General features: G+C 42.6%; 1 protein-coding gene across 6 annotated transcripts in view; it reads left to right on the forward strand.

The window, feature by feature from the left end:
- Positions 1–19,265, forward strand: part of THADA (THADA armadillo repeat containing) — a 335,542-nt gene that overhangs the window by 215,650 nt on the left and 100,627 nt on the right. For all 6 annotated transcript variants that reach the window (XM_070379666.1, XM_070379662.1, XM_070379664.1 and 3 more), the window contains one exon: positions 12,642–12,757. In XM_070379666.1, coding sequence (XP_070235767.1) covers positions 12,642–12,757 — 116 coding nt within the window. The remainder of the gene's footprint in view (positions 1–12,641; positions 12,758–19,265) is intronic.

The raw sequence follows: 19,265 nt of genomic DNA on the forward strand, positions 1-19,265 counted from the left end.
TAGTCTAGTCAACAGTAATGTGACTGTCGGTTTTCTGCTTTGGTTATAGAACTACAGTTACATAAGGTGTCACAGTTAGAGGATGCTGACTGAAAGGAACAACTCTGTTTTTGCAACTTGTTATGATGAGGCTCTACAGTTAGCCCTTGAACAATGTGGGGATTAATCCACATATAACTCACAGTCAGCCCTCCATTGTCAAGGTTTCTCTGCATCCTTGGATTCAACCAATCACAGATTGTGGTACTATAGCATTTACTGCTGAGAAACACCCATGTATAAATGGACCCTTGCAATTCAAACCTGTGTTGTTCAAGGGTCAGCTGTAATTATTTCAAAATAAGAAGTTTTAAAAAGTAATACATTCTTACTGTGAAACTTTCTAAACTACAGAAATGTACAGTGTCGAATGTAAAAGTCCAACCCCCATGATGTTAATAATTTGGCATCAGGTAAAATGGGATCATACTATTTTTGCAGCTTGTTTTTTCACTTACCAGTGTGTCTTAGAGATATTTTCATGTTGATCCATATAAATCTACAACATTATCTTTAATGAAGGCACTGCTTGGCTAGATATGATGGGATACTATGTAGGAATATCCCATCATTTTTTCAGCTGGTCCTGTATTGACTGTTTCTAAAGTTTCCTCTTACAGTAAGTACTGCTTGAGATCATCCTTGGGCATCTGTTTCTGTGCCCATACCTCTAAATGTTTCTGTGAGATAAATTCCTAGAAATGGGTATTTCAAGATTAAAGAAAGTTCATGTTTTCCATTTTGATAGCAACAGTGACGCTTCCAACTTGCTGCTTTGTCTAACAAACAGATGAGGCCATCTATATAGAATACATTGTGTGTGCAGCAATGTGGCCCTACTCCTTACCTCCCGAAAAGGTTGAAACAGTTCCTCCTCCCACCATGAATGAGAATGTCTGTTTCCTTAATCCCAATATTGATGGGTCCTACCCTTTAGAGAAAAGTCTCTGTTTATTAATGTTTTTTTTTCTTTTAAAAATTCATTGTTTGAATTGCCCTTCCTTAAATGTTAATGAAACTAAACATGTGTCCTCATGTCCTCATGTGTTTATTGGCTATTTGTATTTCATCTGTGAATTGCTTGTTTATATTCTCGGCTAAACAGATTCGCAGTTCCCAAAGCGTGTGCCAAAGTGTTGTGGGATATTTTCAATTTGGGGGAGAGAAGGACAATGACACTTGCCATCTGTGAGATATTATGTGAACTACTCGCTTGAAGTCATTTACAGTTATCAGCATTAGCTCACACTGCATTCCTTTTGATGATTCTGTATGTCTTTGCAAACTTGAGTGTTTGATAGTTGCGGTAATAAAGAGCTAGTCCCATGAGAAAATCCATGCGGAACAGGAATGAGGGTAGTGGAGTCCCGAGATTTCCAGAGCTTGCAGAATTATAAAGTATCCAGCAGGCACACACATCCCATTAGTAAGTAATTGTGGTTATTAAAGAATGAAATAAAAATATTTTTGCTTTCAACTTATGTGTCTTATTTTTTTCAAACAGTTCCTAAGTTGTAGGGCATAAATACTTATTAGGTTGTTTGGACCTAACTACTTAATAAATGGAACTGTGAGGTATTTCCTTTGGCCTAGAGGCACCATGAAAAGATTATTGAGGTGCTGAGGGTGCTATGAATGAGGAAGTGTGTAACTCCCTGCCACATTTCACTCAGTTACTTTCATTTTTGTTATTAATTTGCAAGAGCTTTGTTCCTTAGGGGAATTAGCAAATATTTTACCCCTGGCTTACCTATACTTTTGAATATTCCTGGTAGTTTTCACTACACAAAAGATTTCAGTTTTTACGTTATAAACACATCGTTTTTCTGCTTCTTATTTTTTTATTCATAGCTTTGTGTTCATTCTTAGTCTGTTTTTGCCTGAAAATTGTAAAACATTTTCCTGTTTTCTTCTGCCATTTTTATGGTTTCTTTTTTCTTAACATTTAATTATTTTCTCCATCTTAAATTTATTTAGTACAAGTATTTGGATACAGACCCAACTATATAATTTCCCAAAGAACTAGTTGGTTGTCTATCTTCAGTTCAGTTCAGTCGCTCTGTCATGTCCGACTCTTTGCGACCCCATGAATCGCAGCACGCCAGGCCTCCCTGTCCATCACCAACTCCCGGAGTTCACCCAGACTCACGTCCATCGAGTCGGTGATGCCATCCAGCCATCTCATCCTCTGTCGTCCCCTTCTCCTCCTGCCCCCAATCCCTCCCAGCATCAGAGTCTTTTCCGATGAGTCAACTCTTTGCATGAGGTGGCCAAAGTACTGGAGTTTCAGCTTTAGCATTATTCCCTCCAAAGAAATCCCAGGGCTGATCTCCTTTAGAATGGACTGGTTAGATCTCCTCTCAGTCCAAGGGACTCTCAAGAGTCTTCTCCAACACCACAGTTCAAAAGCATCAATTCTTCGGCCCTCAGATTTCTTCACAGTCCAACTCTCACATCCATACATGACCACTGGAAAAACCATAGCCTTGACTAAACGGACCTTTGTTGGCAAAGTAATGTCTCTGCTTTTGAATATGCTATCTAGGTTGGTCATAACTTTCCTTCCAAGGAGTAAGCGTCTTTTAATTTCATGGCTGCAGTCACCATCTGCAGTGATTTTCAAGCCCTCCAAAATTAAGCCGGTCACTGTTTCCACTGTTTTCCTATTTCCTATGAAGTGATGGGACCAGATGTCATGATCTTAGTTTTCTGAATGTTGAGCTTTAAGCCAACTTTTTCACTCTCCTCTTTCACTTTCATCAAGAGGCTTTTTAGTTCCTCTTCACTTTCTGCCATAAGGGTGGTGTCATCTGCATATCTGAGGTTATTGATATTTCTCCCGGCAATCTTGATTCCAGTTTGTGCTTCCTCCAGCCCAGTGTTTCTCATGATGTACTCTGCATATAAGTTAAATAAGCAGGGTGACAATATACAGCCTTGATGTACTCCTTTTCCTATTTGGAACCAGTCTGTTGTTCCATATCTATCTTAAGTAAGTCAATCTTTTCACTACTGTTTGTGTCACTTTTATCATCTTCTTTCAGTTATTTCTGGACCTTCTGTTCTCTATCTCTCTTAGAACACTTACTGTTTTTACTTTGAATTTTATTTATGTACATATCTTATTTCCTGCACAAGATCATAAGTTCTTTTTATATTGATTTCATCTCTATGTCCTATAGCTAGGTTTTTTTCTTTCCCTTCTCTCCCTCTGTAAATATTTTTTAATTTTTTAATAAAAATTTTAAATATACACAAATGTAGACAGAATAATATAATGAATCCCTTATGCCCAACACTCAGCTTCAGTTTTTTTTTTTTTTTTTTTTCTGGCCATGACACACAGCTTACAAGATCTTAGTTCCCTGACCAGGGATTGAACCAGGGCCACAGCAGCAAAAGTGCTGAGTCCTAACCACTGACAGGCAGGCTAAGTCGCTTCAGTTTTATCCATGTCTTTGTGACCTTGTAGACCGTAGGCTGCCAGGCTTCTCTGTCCGTGGGATTCTCCAGGCAAGAATACTGGAGTGGGTTGTCATGCCCTCCTCCAGGGAATCTTTCTGACCCAGGGATCAAACACAAGTCTCCTATGTTATAGGCAGATTCTTTACTGTCTGAGCCACTAGGGAAGCCCGCTAACCACTAGACCACCAGGGAATTGCTTTCAATTAACTGTCTTGACTAAACAAATTTTATTTTTCCTTAGTGAGGTTTACTGCGTTAGAGAGTTACTTGTTGATCTCAGGAAACTCAATAGTTTGAGGATCCAGATATTAGAAAAAAATAAATTATCATGTATAATAAAGCTGTCCCTAAATAATTTAAACTGGGATTTATTTTACAAAGAAATAATTTGTAATTTGAAAAATGTTATATGTAGCTTTTCAGAAATATGTCTGTGTTGTAAAGCTAGAAACTCTTAAGTTAGAACAGATATTGTATCAGTGTTTTGTAAATTGTTAGTTCTTTCTAAGCAAGCCTTTCTCTGTATGTTTGCTGAAGACTAAATCTAAACCTCATCCTAACCCAATTCCTTGGCATCCTTGACACTTCTTCTGGGTGATGGAACTTCTCACTGCAGGCCAGAGACGATCTAAGACAAATGTATACTCATTCCTTATTGTTTTGTTGTTTTAGTCGCTAAGTCATGTCGGACTCTTTGCAACCCTGTGGACTGTAGCCCACCAGGCTCCTCTGTCCTTGGGATTTCCCAGGCAAGAATCCTGGAGTGTTCTTATACTCTCTTCTTAATACCGTGTGTTTCCTCCAACCCCATTGTGTGGGGAGAGTTTAGAGAGAGCATTCCAACTGCTGCTGCAAATATAGGTTCTGATCCTGCCACCCTGGCAAGGGGGCGGGGTGGTACTCTAGATGGATACATGCTCTGTTGATTGAGTCTCTTTCTGCCAGATAAAGCTGTATATCCCTGGAGTCCAGAGACTACGAAGAACAAGATGCAGTCCTTTCCTTCAGTGAGCCATGCTCTAGGAAAGGGAAATTGTGGATTGATAACCATGATGACAGAGTTTAAAAAGTTAAAAGAAGAAATCAAATGAAATGAGTCATTGGGCGCTGAGTAGGAAAGTCTTAGGGTGGGGATAGGAGGTGGTGATAAAGCTGAGCAAGGCTCTATGGAGGAGGTAGTATATAAGCTGGGTCTTACAGTATGAATGAATTTCAGTAGGCAGAGCTGAAGAGGTTGTGGGGAGAAATGGAAGGAAGTTCCTAGATGGAAAAGCATTGTCAGGAATGGGAAATCGTCGCTCACAGCCACAGAATAGGTCATGAAGTGGAGGAAGTTGGAGGGGAAACTAGAAAGACAAGTTGAGCCTTCGGTGCCCAGAAGATTATTTTAGGACACTGGAAATCATTGAAGGATTTTGAATTTGGGAGTGATGCGCTCAGGGCTTGGCTTTTAAGAATTCTCTGCAGCCATGTGTAAAATGAATTTTGGAGACAGAGACCAGTCGCTTAAGTTGTTTGCATCATCTAGGTGTAAGATCTTTGGGTTCCTGAACTGAAACAGTAGGAGTGTTACTAGAGGAGAAGGCATGCATCTGAGACACCAAGTGAATTTCTAGGTCCCCACAGACTTTGTTTGTGTACATTTTAATCCTTAGAGATATTCGTGGCCTGCTTCCCAAGCCAGAGTCAGCTAGGAAGTAATGACGCTTTGTAATTAGCATCCTTTTCCTGGCAGCAACCACACAACACAGCCAAGTGTCACCTTTTGGGAATTCACCCAGACCTTTCTAAGGATCTGTCCTCGTCTGATAAACAGGTTGCGGTTTGGGGGAGTAACCACTTGAAATGCTTCCTGGACCTGCCCTCCAGCCTAAGGTTAGATCAGTAAGTAGCCATGGGTGGCAGATGCCCACTAAGCCTGTTCTGGACGACCAGCATCCAAGGGTCACGCCTCCAGTCCACCCAGTGACCCTCCAGGGCAGGTAACAAAGAAGAGTATGTGGAGCTGTCTGTACAGATGACACAGGCAGGTAGGTACATGTACCCAGGAAGCGCTGTGGGAGTCAGAAGCCTGTGGTCTAGTTATGAATAAGATTAATATGCCTCTAGTTAAGAATAAGATTAATATGTCTAGAGCAGAAAATTAAGTCCTCAAACACATTGTAATGATTGGAAACGGCATAGAAGTTAGAGAACTCTTCTCTCTCTCACTTTCCCAACTCCACCTCCCCCTCCCAAACACACACATGCATACAAATAAACACAATCTCCTTTTAAATAAGTTTTGCTGTATCCGTTTCCCAGCAGTTCTATGATTAGGCATGTTTCTGTGAATTAGAAAGTTTAGATTCCTTCTTCAGCCATCCCCCTTCTCCCCCAGCCTCCTTTCAGTCTGACTTAAAGCCATAAAATACTTCTGCCTGCCTGCCTTTCGTTCTGTTTGTATGAATTAAGTCGACAGGATAAATATTCACATTCCCAGCGACAGGCTGAAACAATGTTTGCCTGTTCTGCCCAGTGAGTCGAAAAGAAAAGGGGGCCTGACATCACCCTATACTGTACATTCCCGGCATAGATCATTTATTTAAGTCCTTGAAAAAATACAGATGTTTTACCAGCCGAAATAAAATCCTGTGTAAACACTGAGCTTGGAAAAATGTGGCTCTGACTTTGCTGTGGGGGTTGGAGCAGCGTGGGGAGAAAGCCAGAAGGCAGAGTAGCAGATACAGAAATTTTATACTTGGGGCTGAATGTGATAGGGGCAGAAGTGTTCGCCCCCAGTCTGCCTGCTGCCCAAGAAGACCAGGCTTTTGTTTTTAAGGAAATAAATACAGCTGCAAAGGGGGATAGATTTGTGGATCTTCAGCAGGATTGTTCCTGATAAGGATACCTTCACCTCATTTATATCTGACCTCTGAAATGAACATCCCTTTTCTCTTCCGAGTTGTCCTTTTTCACGGCCTGCCTAAACCTGGTCCTGTTATTGCTGAATCCTGCTGGTTTCTGGAACTCAGCTGCTGTTGATCTTATAAGGGGGGAAATTGCCTAGAAGCCATGCTTGGTGGAGAGGAAAAGCCATCTTAGCGTTGCATTCCCAAACAGCCATATATCATCTTGATCTTGTCTAACACAAGTCACTATTTTAGTCCAATAGCATAAACCAGACGTATTTCACTGGTGCAGCGCAAGTTCTTCCAGGGGTCTGACTCATGATTCTCTTTAGGCCTGTGGCATGTATTCAAAGAGCATTCCATTTGCTCTGTGGAGTCACTTTTGAGATTCAAAGCTGCAAAAATGGACCCCATGCTTTACCAAGATGTTTGGGGGCGCCCCTCAGTCTCTCTGTGTTTAGCATGGGATGAGGGTGGGCAGAGGCTGACTGTTCTCCAAACTCGTCTCAGATTCTCCCAGAGTTTCATTAAGGCTTGCATCTCAGGGGCAAGAAGTCTTAGGTCCCTCGAGCTGCTTCCTGACCACCCCTCCTCAGAGCAGGTGTGACCACCTCATCTCTGGGCGGCCCAGGCCTGTGAGAGTCGGGGTGAGGATGCTGGTTCGCACTTGGTCGCTTTCTGTATGCATTTGTCTCCTTCTGACAACTATCTTAAGTCAATAAAGCCTTCTCCTGTTTCTGTTTTTGGGTTTGTGTGTGTGTGTGTGTGCTGGAGACACCCCTAAGTCCACTGTAACCTTTCTCCAAGGGGTCTGCCATGGCTGGAGGTTACCAACTGTCTCGGGCTGTCCCAGTATGATTATTAATAGAGCTCTTTTTCACTCTCAAAAGAATTCCTGGTTTGCAAGATAAATTACCCTAACAAGCATCACATGGATATTCCTGACCAAACTCATTAACTCCCCATCCCTCATTCCCAGTCCTGCCACCTATTCTCATGATCCTGGTCTTGAAGCCTGGCCCTCCATCCTCAGCTGCCCTGGGGGAAGGTCTCTTTCCTGACCTTCAATGCTGGGTCTTCAGCAACTGTCAGGTCCTGCTTCTTCTGCCTCCAAAACGTCTCTCAGCTACATCCTTCCCTCTGTGTTCTACTGCTGCCATCATTTAGATTGGCATGAAGTAGGGGTGTCACAGAATTGTCAGATCTTCTCATTTTTCCAAAGAGTTTCGACATCAGGTTGATTTTGATGTGAAATCTCCCAGTTCACACAATGGCGATTTCAAAATACCGTGTAGGCCAAATAAAACATCTGCAGCCACTTCTGGTCCGCAGTCTGTTCTTGGTTTACAGGCTCTGGTTTCAAGCCCCACCACCTTTTGTCTAGACTGGCAACAGTCTCACTCACCCGACCCCTTCTGACCCAGCCTCCTCACTGTCCCTGGCTTTTCCTTTTCGAATTGGAGATCTGATCTCTGAAGAGGTCTTTGCTGCCTCCAGAACAGAGCACACATCCCTTGATTCTGCCTTTGAGACCCTTCCCCGTCTAACCTGACCCCTCTCTTCAGCTGTGCCTCCCACCGCCCTGCACACATCCTAGCTCCACTCTTGTTACATGCAACTATTTGCTGTCCCCTGGGCAGTCCCAATATTTTTCTTTTACTGAATGGGGTTTTTGTAGAACAATTTTGGATTTTCCGAAACCATGAGTACAGATAGTTCCCATGTTATTCCTCTCTTCCCTGCCCCCTCTCCCCAGTTTTCTCCTGTTATTAGCATCATGCATTAGAGTGGTATGTTTATTACAGTTAAAGAACCCATATTGATACATCATTATTAACTAAATTGATTTAGTTAATAAAATTAACTATTTTTCATTTATTTTATTATTTTGCATTATAAAGTATATTATTATTTTATATGTATTTAAATTAAATTAAAAATTAATTAAAGCCCATAGTTTATTTTAATGTTCACTCTTTTGTTGGCAATACCAATAGTTTAATACTCTTTAACACTTTTTAATAATTCAGTTTCCTCTGCTTGTGTATTCTTCCTTCCAATTCTGGCAAGATTCTTTTCAAGGCCACATATGGGTATCATTCTTCCTGCAAAGCCTTCTCTGTTTATTTTTTGGAACGAGGGCTAGAAGGGAGGGAAGAGATGGAAAAAGAGAACTAGCATTTTGATCAGGTGCCTAACATGTGCCAAGTACTATCTATTTATCTATATATGTTCTTTGAAATCTTTCTGTAGTTCTACCAGATAGATATTATTATACTCTTTATATTACAAATAATATTATACTTATTATATTATAGATAATATTATACTCTTTACTGTGGGGTAAACAAGTGACCCAAAGCCCTACAGCTAGAAACTATGTTTCCACCAAAGTCCACTTGGCTCCGAAGTCTCTTTTCCTCTCACCGGCTTCAACAGGGTTGCATTCTGATCATTGATCCAGCCTCCCTGATTTCCCCACTGGGTTAGCAATCCACTAGGTTAGGAATCCATGGAGTAAGAAGTGTGCATTATCCAGCTCTGTGACTCTGCTCCTAACTTGGGGTTGGCGCCACCAGCAGCTCACCAAACCCATGGGTGTGTGTCCTAAAGGCAGAAATAATAGAGGAGGAGGCACCAAACATCAGCATCAGTTCAGCAAATGCTTGTGGTGGAGGCTGGAAGGTCACGTGGAAGAGCGGAGTGATGGCGAGGCCATCGTGCAGGTTATAAATCCCAACCAGGCAGAGTCTGGGAAACGACTGATATTTTTGTTTATCCACCACTGGAATGTAAGCTGCAGGAAAGCAGGGATTCTGTGTGTTCTCGGCCGCAGCCCCTAGGATAGCGCCTGGTAATAATAGTTGTTTAATAAATATTTTTGGACTGAATGTTGGAATCCCGTTGCCACCTTGGGGCACCTAAAGTGACACTGAACTCCTCAGCGTTCTCCTGTGGTCCAGTTAGTCGTCATCCTCAGGTCTGGCAGCTTGTGTTTCTCTGTGTTTGGTTTAGTGCAGTTTCCTAATTATCCCAGGCCTGGGCTTGGCCACGCAGTTTGCCCAGAAGTTCCTCTGGACCAGAACGTCAGAAGGGAGTTGGGGGGAGGAGCTGCCTCGCCTCTGCCATCCTTGCAGAGCTGATGGACAAATGATCCTTACTGGAGCTTCCTGGAACTCCCAGACCCGACCTTGGACCAGAGTTCCAGAAGTCTGGCCTCACTTCTGGACTTGATGCAAAGGATGGCCTCATTTTCCTTGAGAGAATTAAGCCAGCACTCTTTTTTTGGCTATGCCACACATAATGTGGGATCTTAGTTCCCTGGCCAGGGATTGAACCCTCAGCCCCTGCATTGGAGGCATGGAATCTCAACCTTGGACCAGCAGGGAAGTCCCAAACCCAGCACTTTTCACGTGATAGGAAGGTAGTCATATATTCAAACATTTTCATTAATTATCTTTAAAGAAAACTTTTTCTCAAGCACAGTAACCTGTTTCAGACATGGCTTACAAGCCTCTTTTTCTCCTTTCGCCGCCCTCTGTCTTCTCTCCCCCTCCTCCCCTGTCCCCATTTTCCTTGTCTCCTCTGACCCTGTCTTTCACACATATTACTCCGTTTCTCCTGTGTGTTTATTTCCACCAAGGTTCTTCTAAGTATACCTTCCCCCACCATTGGTCCCGTGTAAATAGACCGCACTCCGTTCCTGGTGAATAACCAGGATCACAACTGTTGTCTAGTTTGTGCCCGAGGTGACAGAATTGATGGGCTCATAGGCTGGTTTTCATAAACCAGAGCTACCAAGCGTTTCAAAAACAGCCTTGTTTTTGCCAAGTAAGGTGAGCAAATATAGGACGAAGTTTAAACATCCATCAGGAGTTATTTTTGAAGTGATTGCTTCTAAATGAGAGGCGTTTGAAAAATCTCACAGCTTTCTTTATAAGTAAATTCCAAAGTCATGTATTTTGCTGGTGTCTGCTGATTAATTACAGTCCTGTGACACCATGAAAAGCCCTGGTGGTTGGTTCTGTGCAGCTGTGGAGAAAAGTAAAGCAAGGCCCAGTGGCTTTGCCAACTCTCTCAGGATGGTGGGGATTCGGGCAGAGGGAGGTGATTTTTTTTCACTCTGGCAGTCACCACATAAGAACAGAAGCCCCAGCCAGAACCACTGCTCCAGACTTCACGATGGGCGGTATGGGTCCCCATGGGGGTGCGGTGAAGTAGTGATATTTGATCTGTTGCTTCTGAAATAACAGATCCATTATTAGAGAAAGCGTTTTCAGGCTCCACATTGGGACTTGTGTGCCTTCTCCTATTTAGGGAAAAAAAACTTTAATAGCAGTTCCGCACAATAAAATAATCAAAACTGACTCTAAACCAGAGGTGCTCGCACAGCATATATTTGTTGTTGGAAATTGCAGATCTCTGACCCAGGAAAACCTGCCTGCTCAGACCCCATTTAGGGTCTGATGGCTCTGGATCTCTTATCTTGACCTTTTGCTTTTTCTCATTACTTCCTTTCCATATTTAACTCGCAAAGTTATGCCCTTCATTGACAGGAGAGAAAGAGAAGAAAAAGTGGAATCCTGCCGTTTAGAAAGAATCATCTGCAGCCCCGGTAAAGGATACAACAGAAAGAGAAAACACTCTGATTATTAAAATAGGCTTTCCAAGTTCTTGATGTGTTTATCTGTGCTTGCTTTGCTCCACCCTCCTCCTCCCCTTGATAAAGGAGCTGAAGGATTTCTCTGACATGTCTTTTCTCTTGACGCTAGTTAAGGTCTGTGGATCTCGTTTATGCCCTCATCCACTTTTGTTCTCTGCTGCAGGTTAGTACTTCTCACCGAGGCCTTGTTAGTGGCATGACTGAATGAACCCAAGGCACACATATAGACACAAACCAGTACACACACACATGGCCTGTGCCATGGCCTTGCTGGAATTGTGGCCTTCGTTCTAAATATAGGTAGCTAGAGAGAGACAACAGGATTTGTCTTGCTCTGCTTAGTTCTAATGTATAATGTCATGGAAGAGTAAGAAAGCAGGGTTCTGCAGTGCTGCCTCAGCTCCTGACATCTTAGAAAAGATCTAAAAAATCTCAGTAGTTTACAAGCATCACTATCCGGTATTTGCAAAGGCAGGCGTCATTGCAGCCTGCTTCTTCAGCCAAGCCCATCGTGATAAACCCCAAACCAGATTAGACTCACAGACAGTTGATTTTTTCCTGTGTAGTAAGATTTTGACTTTAAAAAGTACTGTTTGAGGGGCTTTCCTGGTGGCTCAGGAGATAAGAACCTGCCTGCCAATGCAGGAGACACGGGTTCGACCCCTGATCTAGGAGGATCCGTGGAGCAACCAAGCCTGTGCGCCCTTGAGCCTGTGCTCTAGAGGCAGGGAGCTGCAACTACTGAGCCCAGGTACCCTAAAGCCTCTGCTCTGCAACAGGAGAAGCCACCGCAATGGGAAGCCCATGCACTGGAACTGGAGAGTAACCCCCACCCTCCACAACTAGAGAAAAAGCCTGTGCAAAGTAGCGAAGACCTAGCACAGCCAACGGAGAAAGCAATGGCACCCCACTCCAGTACTTTTGCCTAGAAAATCCCATGGACGGAGGAGCCTGGTAGGCTGCAGTCCATGGGGTTGCTAGGAGTTGGACACAACTGAGCGACTTCACTTTCACTTTTCACTTTCATGCAGTGGAGAAGGAAATGGCAACCCACTCCAGTGTTCTTGCCTGGAGAATCCCAGGGACAGAGGAGCCTAGTGGGCTGCCGTCTATGGGGTCGCACAGAGTCGGACACGACTGAAGTGACGCAGCAGCAGCAGCAGCAGCAGCACAGCCAAAAATAAATAAATGCAGAAATAATTTTTTTAAGTACTTTTTTTTTTCATGAGACCGCTAAGATAAAGATGTTTGTATTTCTTTGCTAAAATAAATTTTTAGGCTGTTTATAAGTAATAAACTCTTGCATCTAATGACTGGTCACAGAATAGTCATCTTTTTCTAGACTTGGTAAGGAACTCAGAGCACAGGTACAGATGAAAGACATAAGGTTTTTACCACTTGCTGCGTCCTTCCAAAATCAACATGCTTTTCCTGCAAAGAGACCAGAGCCACATTTTGCAGGTGTCTGTTTTCTTTGAGGGGAATATTTTGAGGAAACCTAAAAGGGAAGAACTGGACGTTTAGGAAAAATTTATTTTCACAGCAGGATATTGCTTTTTCTCTCTCTTTTTTTTTTGGTTTAGGTTTTTCATTTGTTACAAGCCTTCTCAGACTCCAAATACAGAATGAATACATACTTTCAGCAGGAACTGGCTGACGTCGCTGTTTGTACCAAAGCCAAGCTCTGGCTGGCCAAGAGGTATGTTAAAGCCCCACATGAACACGGAGTTATCGGGGGTTAGGAATACACTGGAGAAATGCTGTTCCTGGTTGTGGGAGTTTTAAAAGTCACTGGCATGAGTTTTCTAAACTTACTGGAGTTATATATCTTTTTCAAACTTTGGGTTGTGGTAAAGAGAGAAAAATATTTTCTTGACAATTTTTCTAAAACTGCTGGGTGACTGGGGGGGCATGTACTATGGCTTTTTATCTGTCCACCAATTTGGTTTTTTGAATATCTGCTATATGCCCAGTCCTGTGTTAGATAACCTAGCAATGAAAGGCAGTAATTGACTGAATCATGTGATACAGACTACCGGACACCATGGCAACTCAGAGATGAGAGACTTATGTAAGACTTAAGCAGGCACAGAGGGGCCCAGAGGGGCTGAATAAGAAAAAGATACAACTTGCCATTTTAGGTATGTAGTGAAGGAGCTTGAATAAGCCAGGCAAAGGAAGCTAGATACATATTTTTTTTTTTCATCTTTGCCATCATTAGTTTATTCTGAAACTTAAAGCATTTCCTGTGTGAAAGATGGAGTAAGAAGAATTTCTCAGTTTTCTCGAATATACAGGAAGGCCTCTGTGTAACACCGTATTCGATATCTGTGTCTCAGAACCTGATATTGGTTGGACAGTGTTACCGCTAGGATTTGCCACCCCGTGTGCATCCTCTGTGATTCCAGGAGAAAGGAGTCCAGCAGAGGCCCACAGCCCACCACATTCTATGCTGTAGTATGTTGCTTTTGATTAATGACTAGTATCTTGGTTGTCTAACATAGCAGCCTCTTTTTTATTTTTCAAAAAATGTGCTATTGTTCACTTTCCTTGGGCTCCCCACCTTACGTGGTGAGGCAAACAATGGCTAATGTGAGACCCACAAATCAGTGGAATTCAGCAAAGTCTCGTTGAGCATAGACTACATAATAACCTCGGTGTTAGGAGCTGTAGGGATGCAAAGATATAGAAGGAACTAGCCTTGGCTTCAAGGAGCCCCATCCAGGAGGTAAGAAAGATGTATAAATAAATTATTTTCATTGAATATGGAAAGCGTGGTAACAAAAGTATGTAGTAGGTACAGGAGTAGCCTAGTGGGTGGTGAGCAGCATGCCTTCAAGAGTTAAGAATTTTGCCAAGTGGTCACGACAGATGAGGGGTATTCCAAGCCCAGGGAATGTCATAGGTAAAGACATAGCAATGTGGAATGCCTTGATAAGTGTGGAGAACTACACAGAAGTTAGCTCTTCTAAAACCTAAAGTATAAGGGATGTGTGGCAGAAAATGGGACTGAGGAAATACACGGAAGCCACACCGTGAAGAGTTCAAAGGAGACCTTTAGGTGAAAGGAACCCAGGGACTTCCCTGGAGGTCCAGTGGCTAAGACTCCACACTCCCAACGCAGGGGACCCAGGTTCTATCCCTGGCCAGGGGGCTAGATCCCACATGCCACAGTGAAGATCAAAGACCCCGAGTGCGACAACTAAGACCCAGTGCAGCCAAATACATGAATAATATATTTAAAAAAGAAAGAAAGAAAGGGATCTAATGAAGAATTTCTCAATGAGTGGAGATGCGAGGCTCTATGTTTTCTAAGCAACTATAGCTTTGACCAGGGTTATTGATGGGAAATTCTCTAGTATCTGAAATGCCAATATAGGGATGGTTAATGGTGAGCCTCTCATTTTTAGTCCAATTTTTGTTTCCTCTCCAAAAACTGCTCCCTTAAGCGTAGTATCATTTGCCTCTGTGTGGCTTTTAGACAAGGTCCCAAGATACCTTTTCTGAGAGAACAGGAACTGTGATCATATTCATGTTCTCTGCTTATCAATTAGTGGGCCTGGTCCTCGTAGCTGTTATTCCTGGGGATCAGGAAGTCAGGGAAATCATCCTATAGAAACCTCTGCTTCCAGCAAGGACTGCCCCAAGACAAAATCTGAATCTCCTATTCTTCAAGTTCTGTACAGAAGGACATTCTGCCCCTCCTAGTTTGCTGCCCCTTGATGGATCTCCTAGAAATTCATCGTCTTTATGATGTCTGATACTTGCTTTAATACAGCTTGAGGGAGGAGAGAGGATTAAGAAGAGCAGACATACTTTGATAATTGTTAAAGTCTGGTCATGGGTCTATGTGGCTTCATCATGTTATTCTCTCCACTTTTGTATATTCTTTAAAACTTCTATAATAAAAAGTTGAAGACAGAAAAAAAAAAAAAGAAATTCATCATCTGCTGGCTTCCTGAGTCAGTTCCTTCTTGGAAGGAGGAGATGGAGTAACAGGCCAGCCATCTGAATGGACCTTCATGTTGCACAGTGCCTGAGGATGGATGACAAAGCTGCCACCAGCCTCCTCTTCAGCTAGAAAAATCATCTCGGCCTTCCCTGTGGTTCCTGTTGCAGTTTCCTAATCTAGTCTTTTCATTATCCTTCTCCCTCCCCTTCTCTGATTTTCCTCCATGATTTTCCAGCCTAGAAAACAAAGACATGAATCACTGGAATTCGCTGGGTTTCCAACTTCCTTGCCCAGAGTCTAGGAAAGCCACTTTTATGTTTCCAGTACAGTCAACTCTTTATTATCCAAGTGTGAACTTTACACTCTGTGGGTGGTCTGTAACACCAGGCTTCCTCTTACTCCACAGCACACTTTTACCATGTTAATCAGGATGTGTTCAGAGCCTAGAATAGAGTTTGAGAGGAAAACACATGGCCAGAACACAATATATCCCAAACCCATGTGTCAGTTTTTCTGGATTATGCATGTCACTGGCAGGATAACTTTGAATTTCCTAAATAGGAAAGTATAGAATCGGGTATGAGTGATGAAGCCTCAGCCTGCCACATGCCTGCCCTGTCCTTGAGGTCCTCTGAGAGTGTTGTCCTAAGAGCTGTTTGTCTGCACTGGGAGTTCCATGCTTAGACGAGCCACTTCTGGGTCCAGGTGGGCCCTTCTTAAAGCCAGCCCCTGACTTATATTCTCATATGCTTTTCCCCGAAAGATGTTATAATACAAAGTATTCCAAATTTCACTGCTGAAGAGGCCCTTTTATGTCCCCAGTAATTTATGAAAGAGGAATAGTAAATGTTCCTTTGTGCCTGCTAAGGATTTTCTGTTTGAGTTTAGCTTGAAACATTGCTGTTATTGCAAAGAAAAAGAAAAGTCGGTTCAAATTTTAGCACCAACAGCTTTTTCTTCTTCAGTTTATTTGATCATTTAGCTTGAGTTTATTCAGTCTAGTAGATACTAAAACATTAGTAAGGAGGTCATTTATTTATTCCCCAAAAGGAGGTTTAAAAAAAAAGTTCATTGGAACCATTGGATGATCAGTTCCATTTTTTAACATTTTGACCACAAAATCGAGGGTACATAAAGACTTTTGTCATATATTTGTGTTTTGACTTTGCAAGATTAATAGAGATTTATATGAGGTGATTAAGCCACAGCCATGGGTTTGTTGGGGAATTTTTGGTGATGAATGGCCAGCTGGCAGCATGGCCGGAGTAGAGGACTGGGCTTCTGCTCTTACAGTCCGCTTTTCATTCCAAGATGTCAAAGCCTTAATGGAAATCAGCTCATTAATCCTTCGAGTCCCTTCCTTCCCCTTTCCCCGCCATCCCTCTCTCCTCAGTCCAGTTTACTATCTCTCTCCTGGTGCAAAGACGGTTTACCAACTACTGGAAGAAAACTAAGCTGACCCAGGCCAAAAACCAAGTGAGAATAGGGGTCAGCTGCTGGCCTGGCGAGGCTGGCTGTGAGGACCGTGAAGAGGCAGTCAGCACAGCCCCACTCGCAGCCCTGTCTGCTGCCCCGGCTCCATGCAGATTCCAGCCCTGCCGTCCCAGCCGGACCACAGGTCCTGCCTGGAGGGGAAGGGCTTTTAAAAGCCCTGTTAAGTAAGACTAGGAGGAGAAAAGATTTATTTCCTTTGATTGAGAGTTGGAATTACAGTTATTTGGGGCTTTAAATTTTTTCAGAAATCAGCCTAGTTATCTATCATCCTTGGTTATAAAAGGAAAAACCTGTGTGTGAGTGTGTGTGTGTGTGTGTGTGTGTGTGTGTGTGCGCATGCGTGCGTGCACGCACGCGTGCCCTTTGAATAAACGTGGTAAACTAAATCGGCTGTCAGACTCCATGCGATGGATGGTGTGATGCCCAAGAAGAAAAATGTGTCCTACTAAATTTCTTTCACTTTTTTTTTTTGACTATCCGTGTAGTTTGTGCTTATCATAGATAATTAGGGAAGAAAATATAAGTCTGCTCTCACCGACATCCAGTGGAGCCCACTGTTATTGGTTAACAGTTATATATACATAGTTACTTCATCTTTCTTCCTGTATTTTTTTGAATGTAGTTGAAATTAAGCTGTATGTATGTAAGTTATCACTTTTTCCATTTAACAGTATACGAAAGCATTTGTTGAAGAGTCTTCTTTTTTGTTTTTTTTGGATGGGCTTTTTTATTTTTTTAATTTCTGGCTGCCCTGGGTCTTTGTTGCTTTCTCTGTTGTGGTGAGCAGGGTCTGGTATTTGTGGTGAGCACGCGTGTGTGTGTGTGTGTGTGAGATGTGAAAACTCTTTATGGTGTAGCTGCTATGGAAAATAGTAGGGGGTTTCCTCAGAAAACTAAAAATAGAATTACCATATGATCTAGCAATTATACTTCTGGGTATAGACCCAAATGAATTGAAAGCAGAGTCATGAAGAGATATTTGTACGTGTTATAGTTGTGTTATTCACAGTAGGCAGGAAGTAGAAGTAACCCAAGTGTCCATTGATAGATGAATGGATAAACAAATACGGTATGAATAAGAGAACCTTATTTAGGCTTAAAAATGAAGAAAATTCTAACACAGAGTACCACATGGATGAACCTTGAGCACGTTATGCAAAGTGAAATAAACCCATCACAGAAATACAAATACTATACGATTCCACTTATGTGAGGTTCCTGGAGTAGTCAAATTCAGAGAGACAGTAGAATGGTGGTTGCCAGGGGCTGGCAGGAAAGCGAATAGTTAGGGTTCTACTCAGAGAGCTTTCGTTTTACAGGATGAAAAAGAGTTCTGGAGAGTGCTGGCACAACCACATGCGTGTGCTTCACACTCCTGAACTGTTCACTTAAAATGGTTAAGATGGTAAATTTTATACTATGCTTATTTTATCACAATTTTTTAAAATTTTAGTGACAAATATTTTAAAACCTCTTTTTGTATTTTATCATTCCTCTAAGGTTATTGTCCAGACTTCTTATGATAATTATTTTCTTGCTTTTCTGTCTATGCATCACTAAAAGTAAAATGCTTTTTTGCCTATTTTTATATTAAGAAAAAAGTCTTTGAAAACATCATTTGTTAAAGATAGCATATTTTTGTCACCTGAAAAATCAGTCTTTAAGTTGACCTTACCGTTGTTCCATTACTGGCCATTCAGATTGTTGCCCATTCATTCAACGAATATTTATTAAGTCCTGCTGTATGCCAGGCTGTATTAAACATAGAAACTACTTATTAAAGCCCCTACTTTAGTATGGAGAAGGCAGCAAAACAGTCTTGTCAAATAGAGCCGTAGATCTAGAACTTTAGAACCAGAAGGAATCATAAAGTTATTGTCGTTCCCTCCCATCCCCATGCATGTGGGAAAGTGCAACCCAGAGAGATGAGGGATTTGCCTGTGTTCACACAGCTGACCAGGCTGTAACACCTACCTGACAACAGCTAACGTTTTTGGAGGGCTTAACTGCCTGCTCCTCATCAGGCTCTTTCTACTGGACCACATTGCCTTTATCTAGCCAGTGCTTTTAAGTCAGGGCTTTGAATGGTGGTAACTGAACATTTTCTATAACAGTGCTTCTCAGACCTTAATGTACACATGGATCACCTTGTGGGCCCCTTAGAATGAAGAGCCTCCTTTAGTAGGCCTGGGGTGGAGCCAGAGATTCTGCTTTTCTGACGAGCTTCAAGGTGATTCCGATGCTGCTTTCTGAGACAGTGCCCATTTGAGGGCCAAGGATCAGAGAGTCAGCCACTGTGGATCACCCCGCCCTTTGAAATACTCCCACCTTCACCCCCTCATTCTCAGGGCTTGTGTCTGGAGCTTGGAGCCATAGGAGAGGGTGAGGCTACTGAAGGGATCAGCACAGAATTCTTTTGCCATGCATCTGGTGTGACCTGCAGCAAAGAAGACCACACGGCCTCTATGGGGAGTCCACACTCCATTGTCTGGGCAGCCATCCCAGGGGACTCAGTGCCTAGGGTAGGATCCAGGCTTCATTGGCATGCAGTGAATATTCATCATTTTGAAAAATAATAATAGTCTGATACTCTGTTGAGAAATAATAGTCTGATTCCCTTGTGGCTCAGTTGGTAAAGAATCCACCTGCAGTGTGGAAGACCTGGGTTCGATCCTTGGGTTGGGAGGATCCCCTGGCAAAGGGAAAGGCTACCCACCCCAGTCTTCTGGCCTGGAGAAGTCCATGGGGTCACAAAGAATCG

The sequence above is a fragment of the Bos mutus genome, chromosome 11 (genome assembly GCF_027580195.1).
Source record: "Bos mutus isolate GX-2022 chromosome 11, NWIPB_WYAK_1.1, whole genome shotgun sequence".
Classification (NCBI taxonomy): domain Eukaryota; kingdom Metazoa; phylum Chordata; class Mammalia; order Artiodactyla; family Bovidae; genus Bos; species Bos mutus.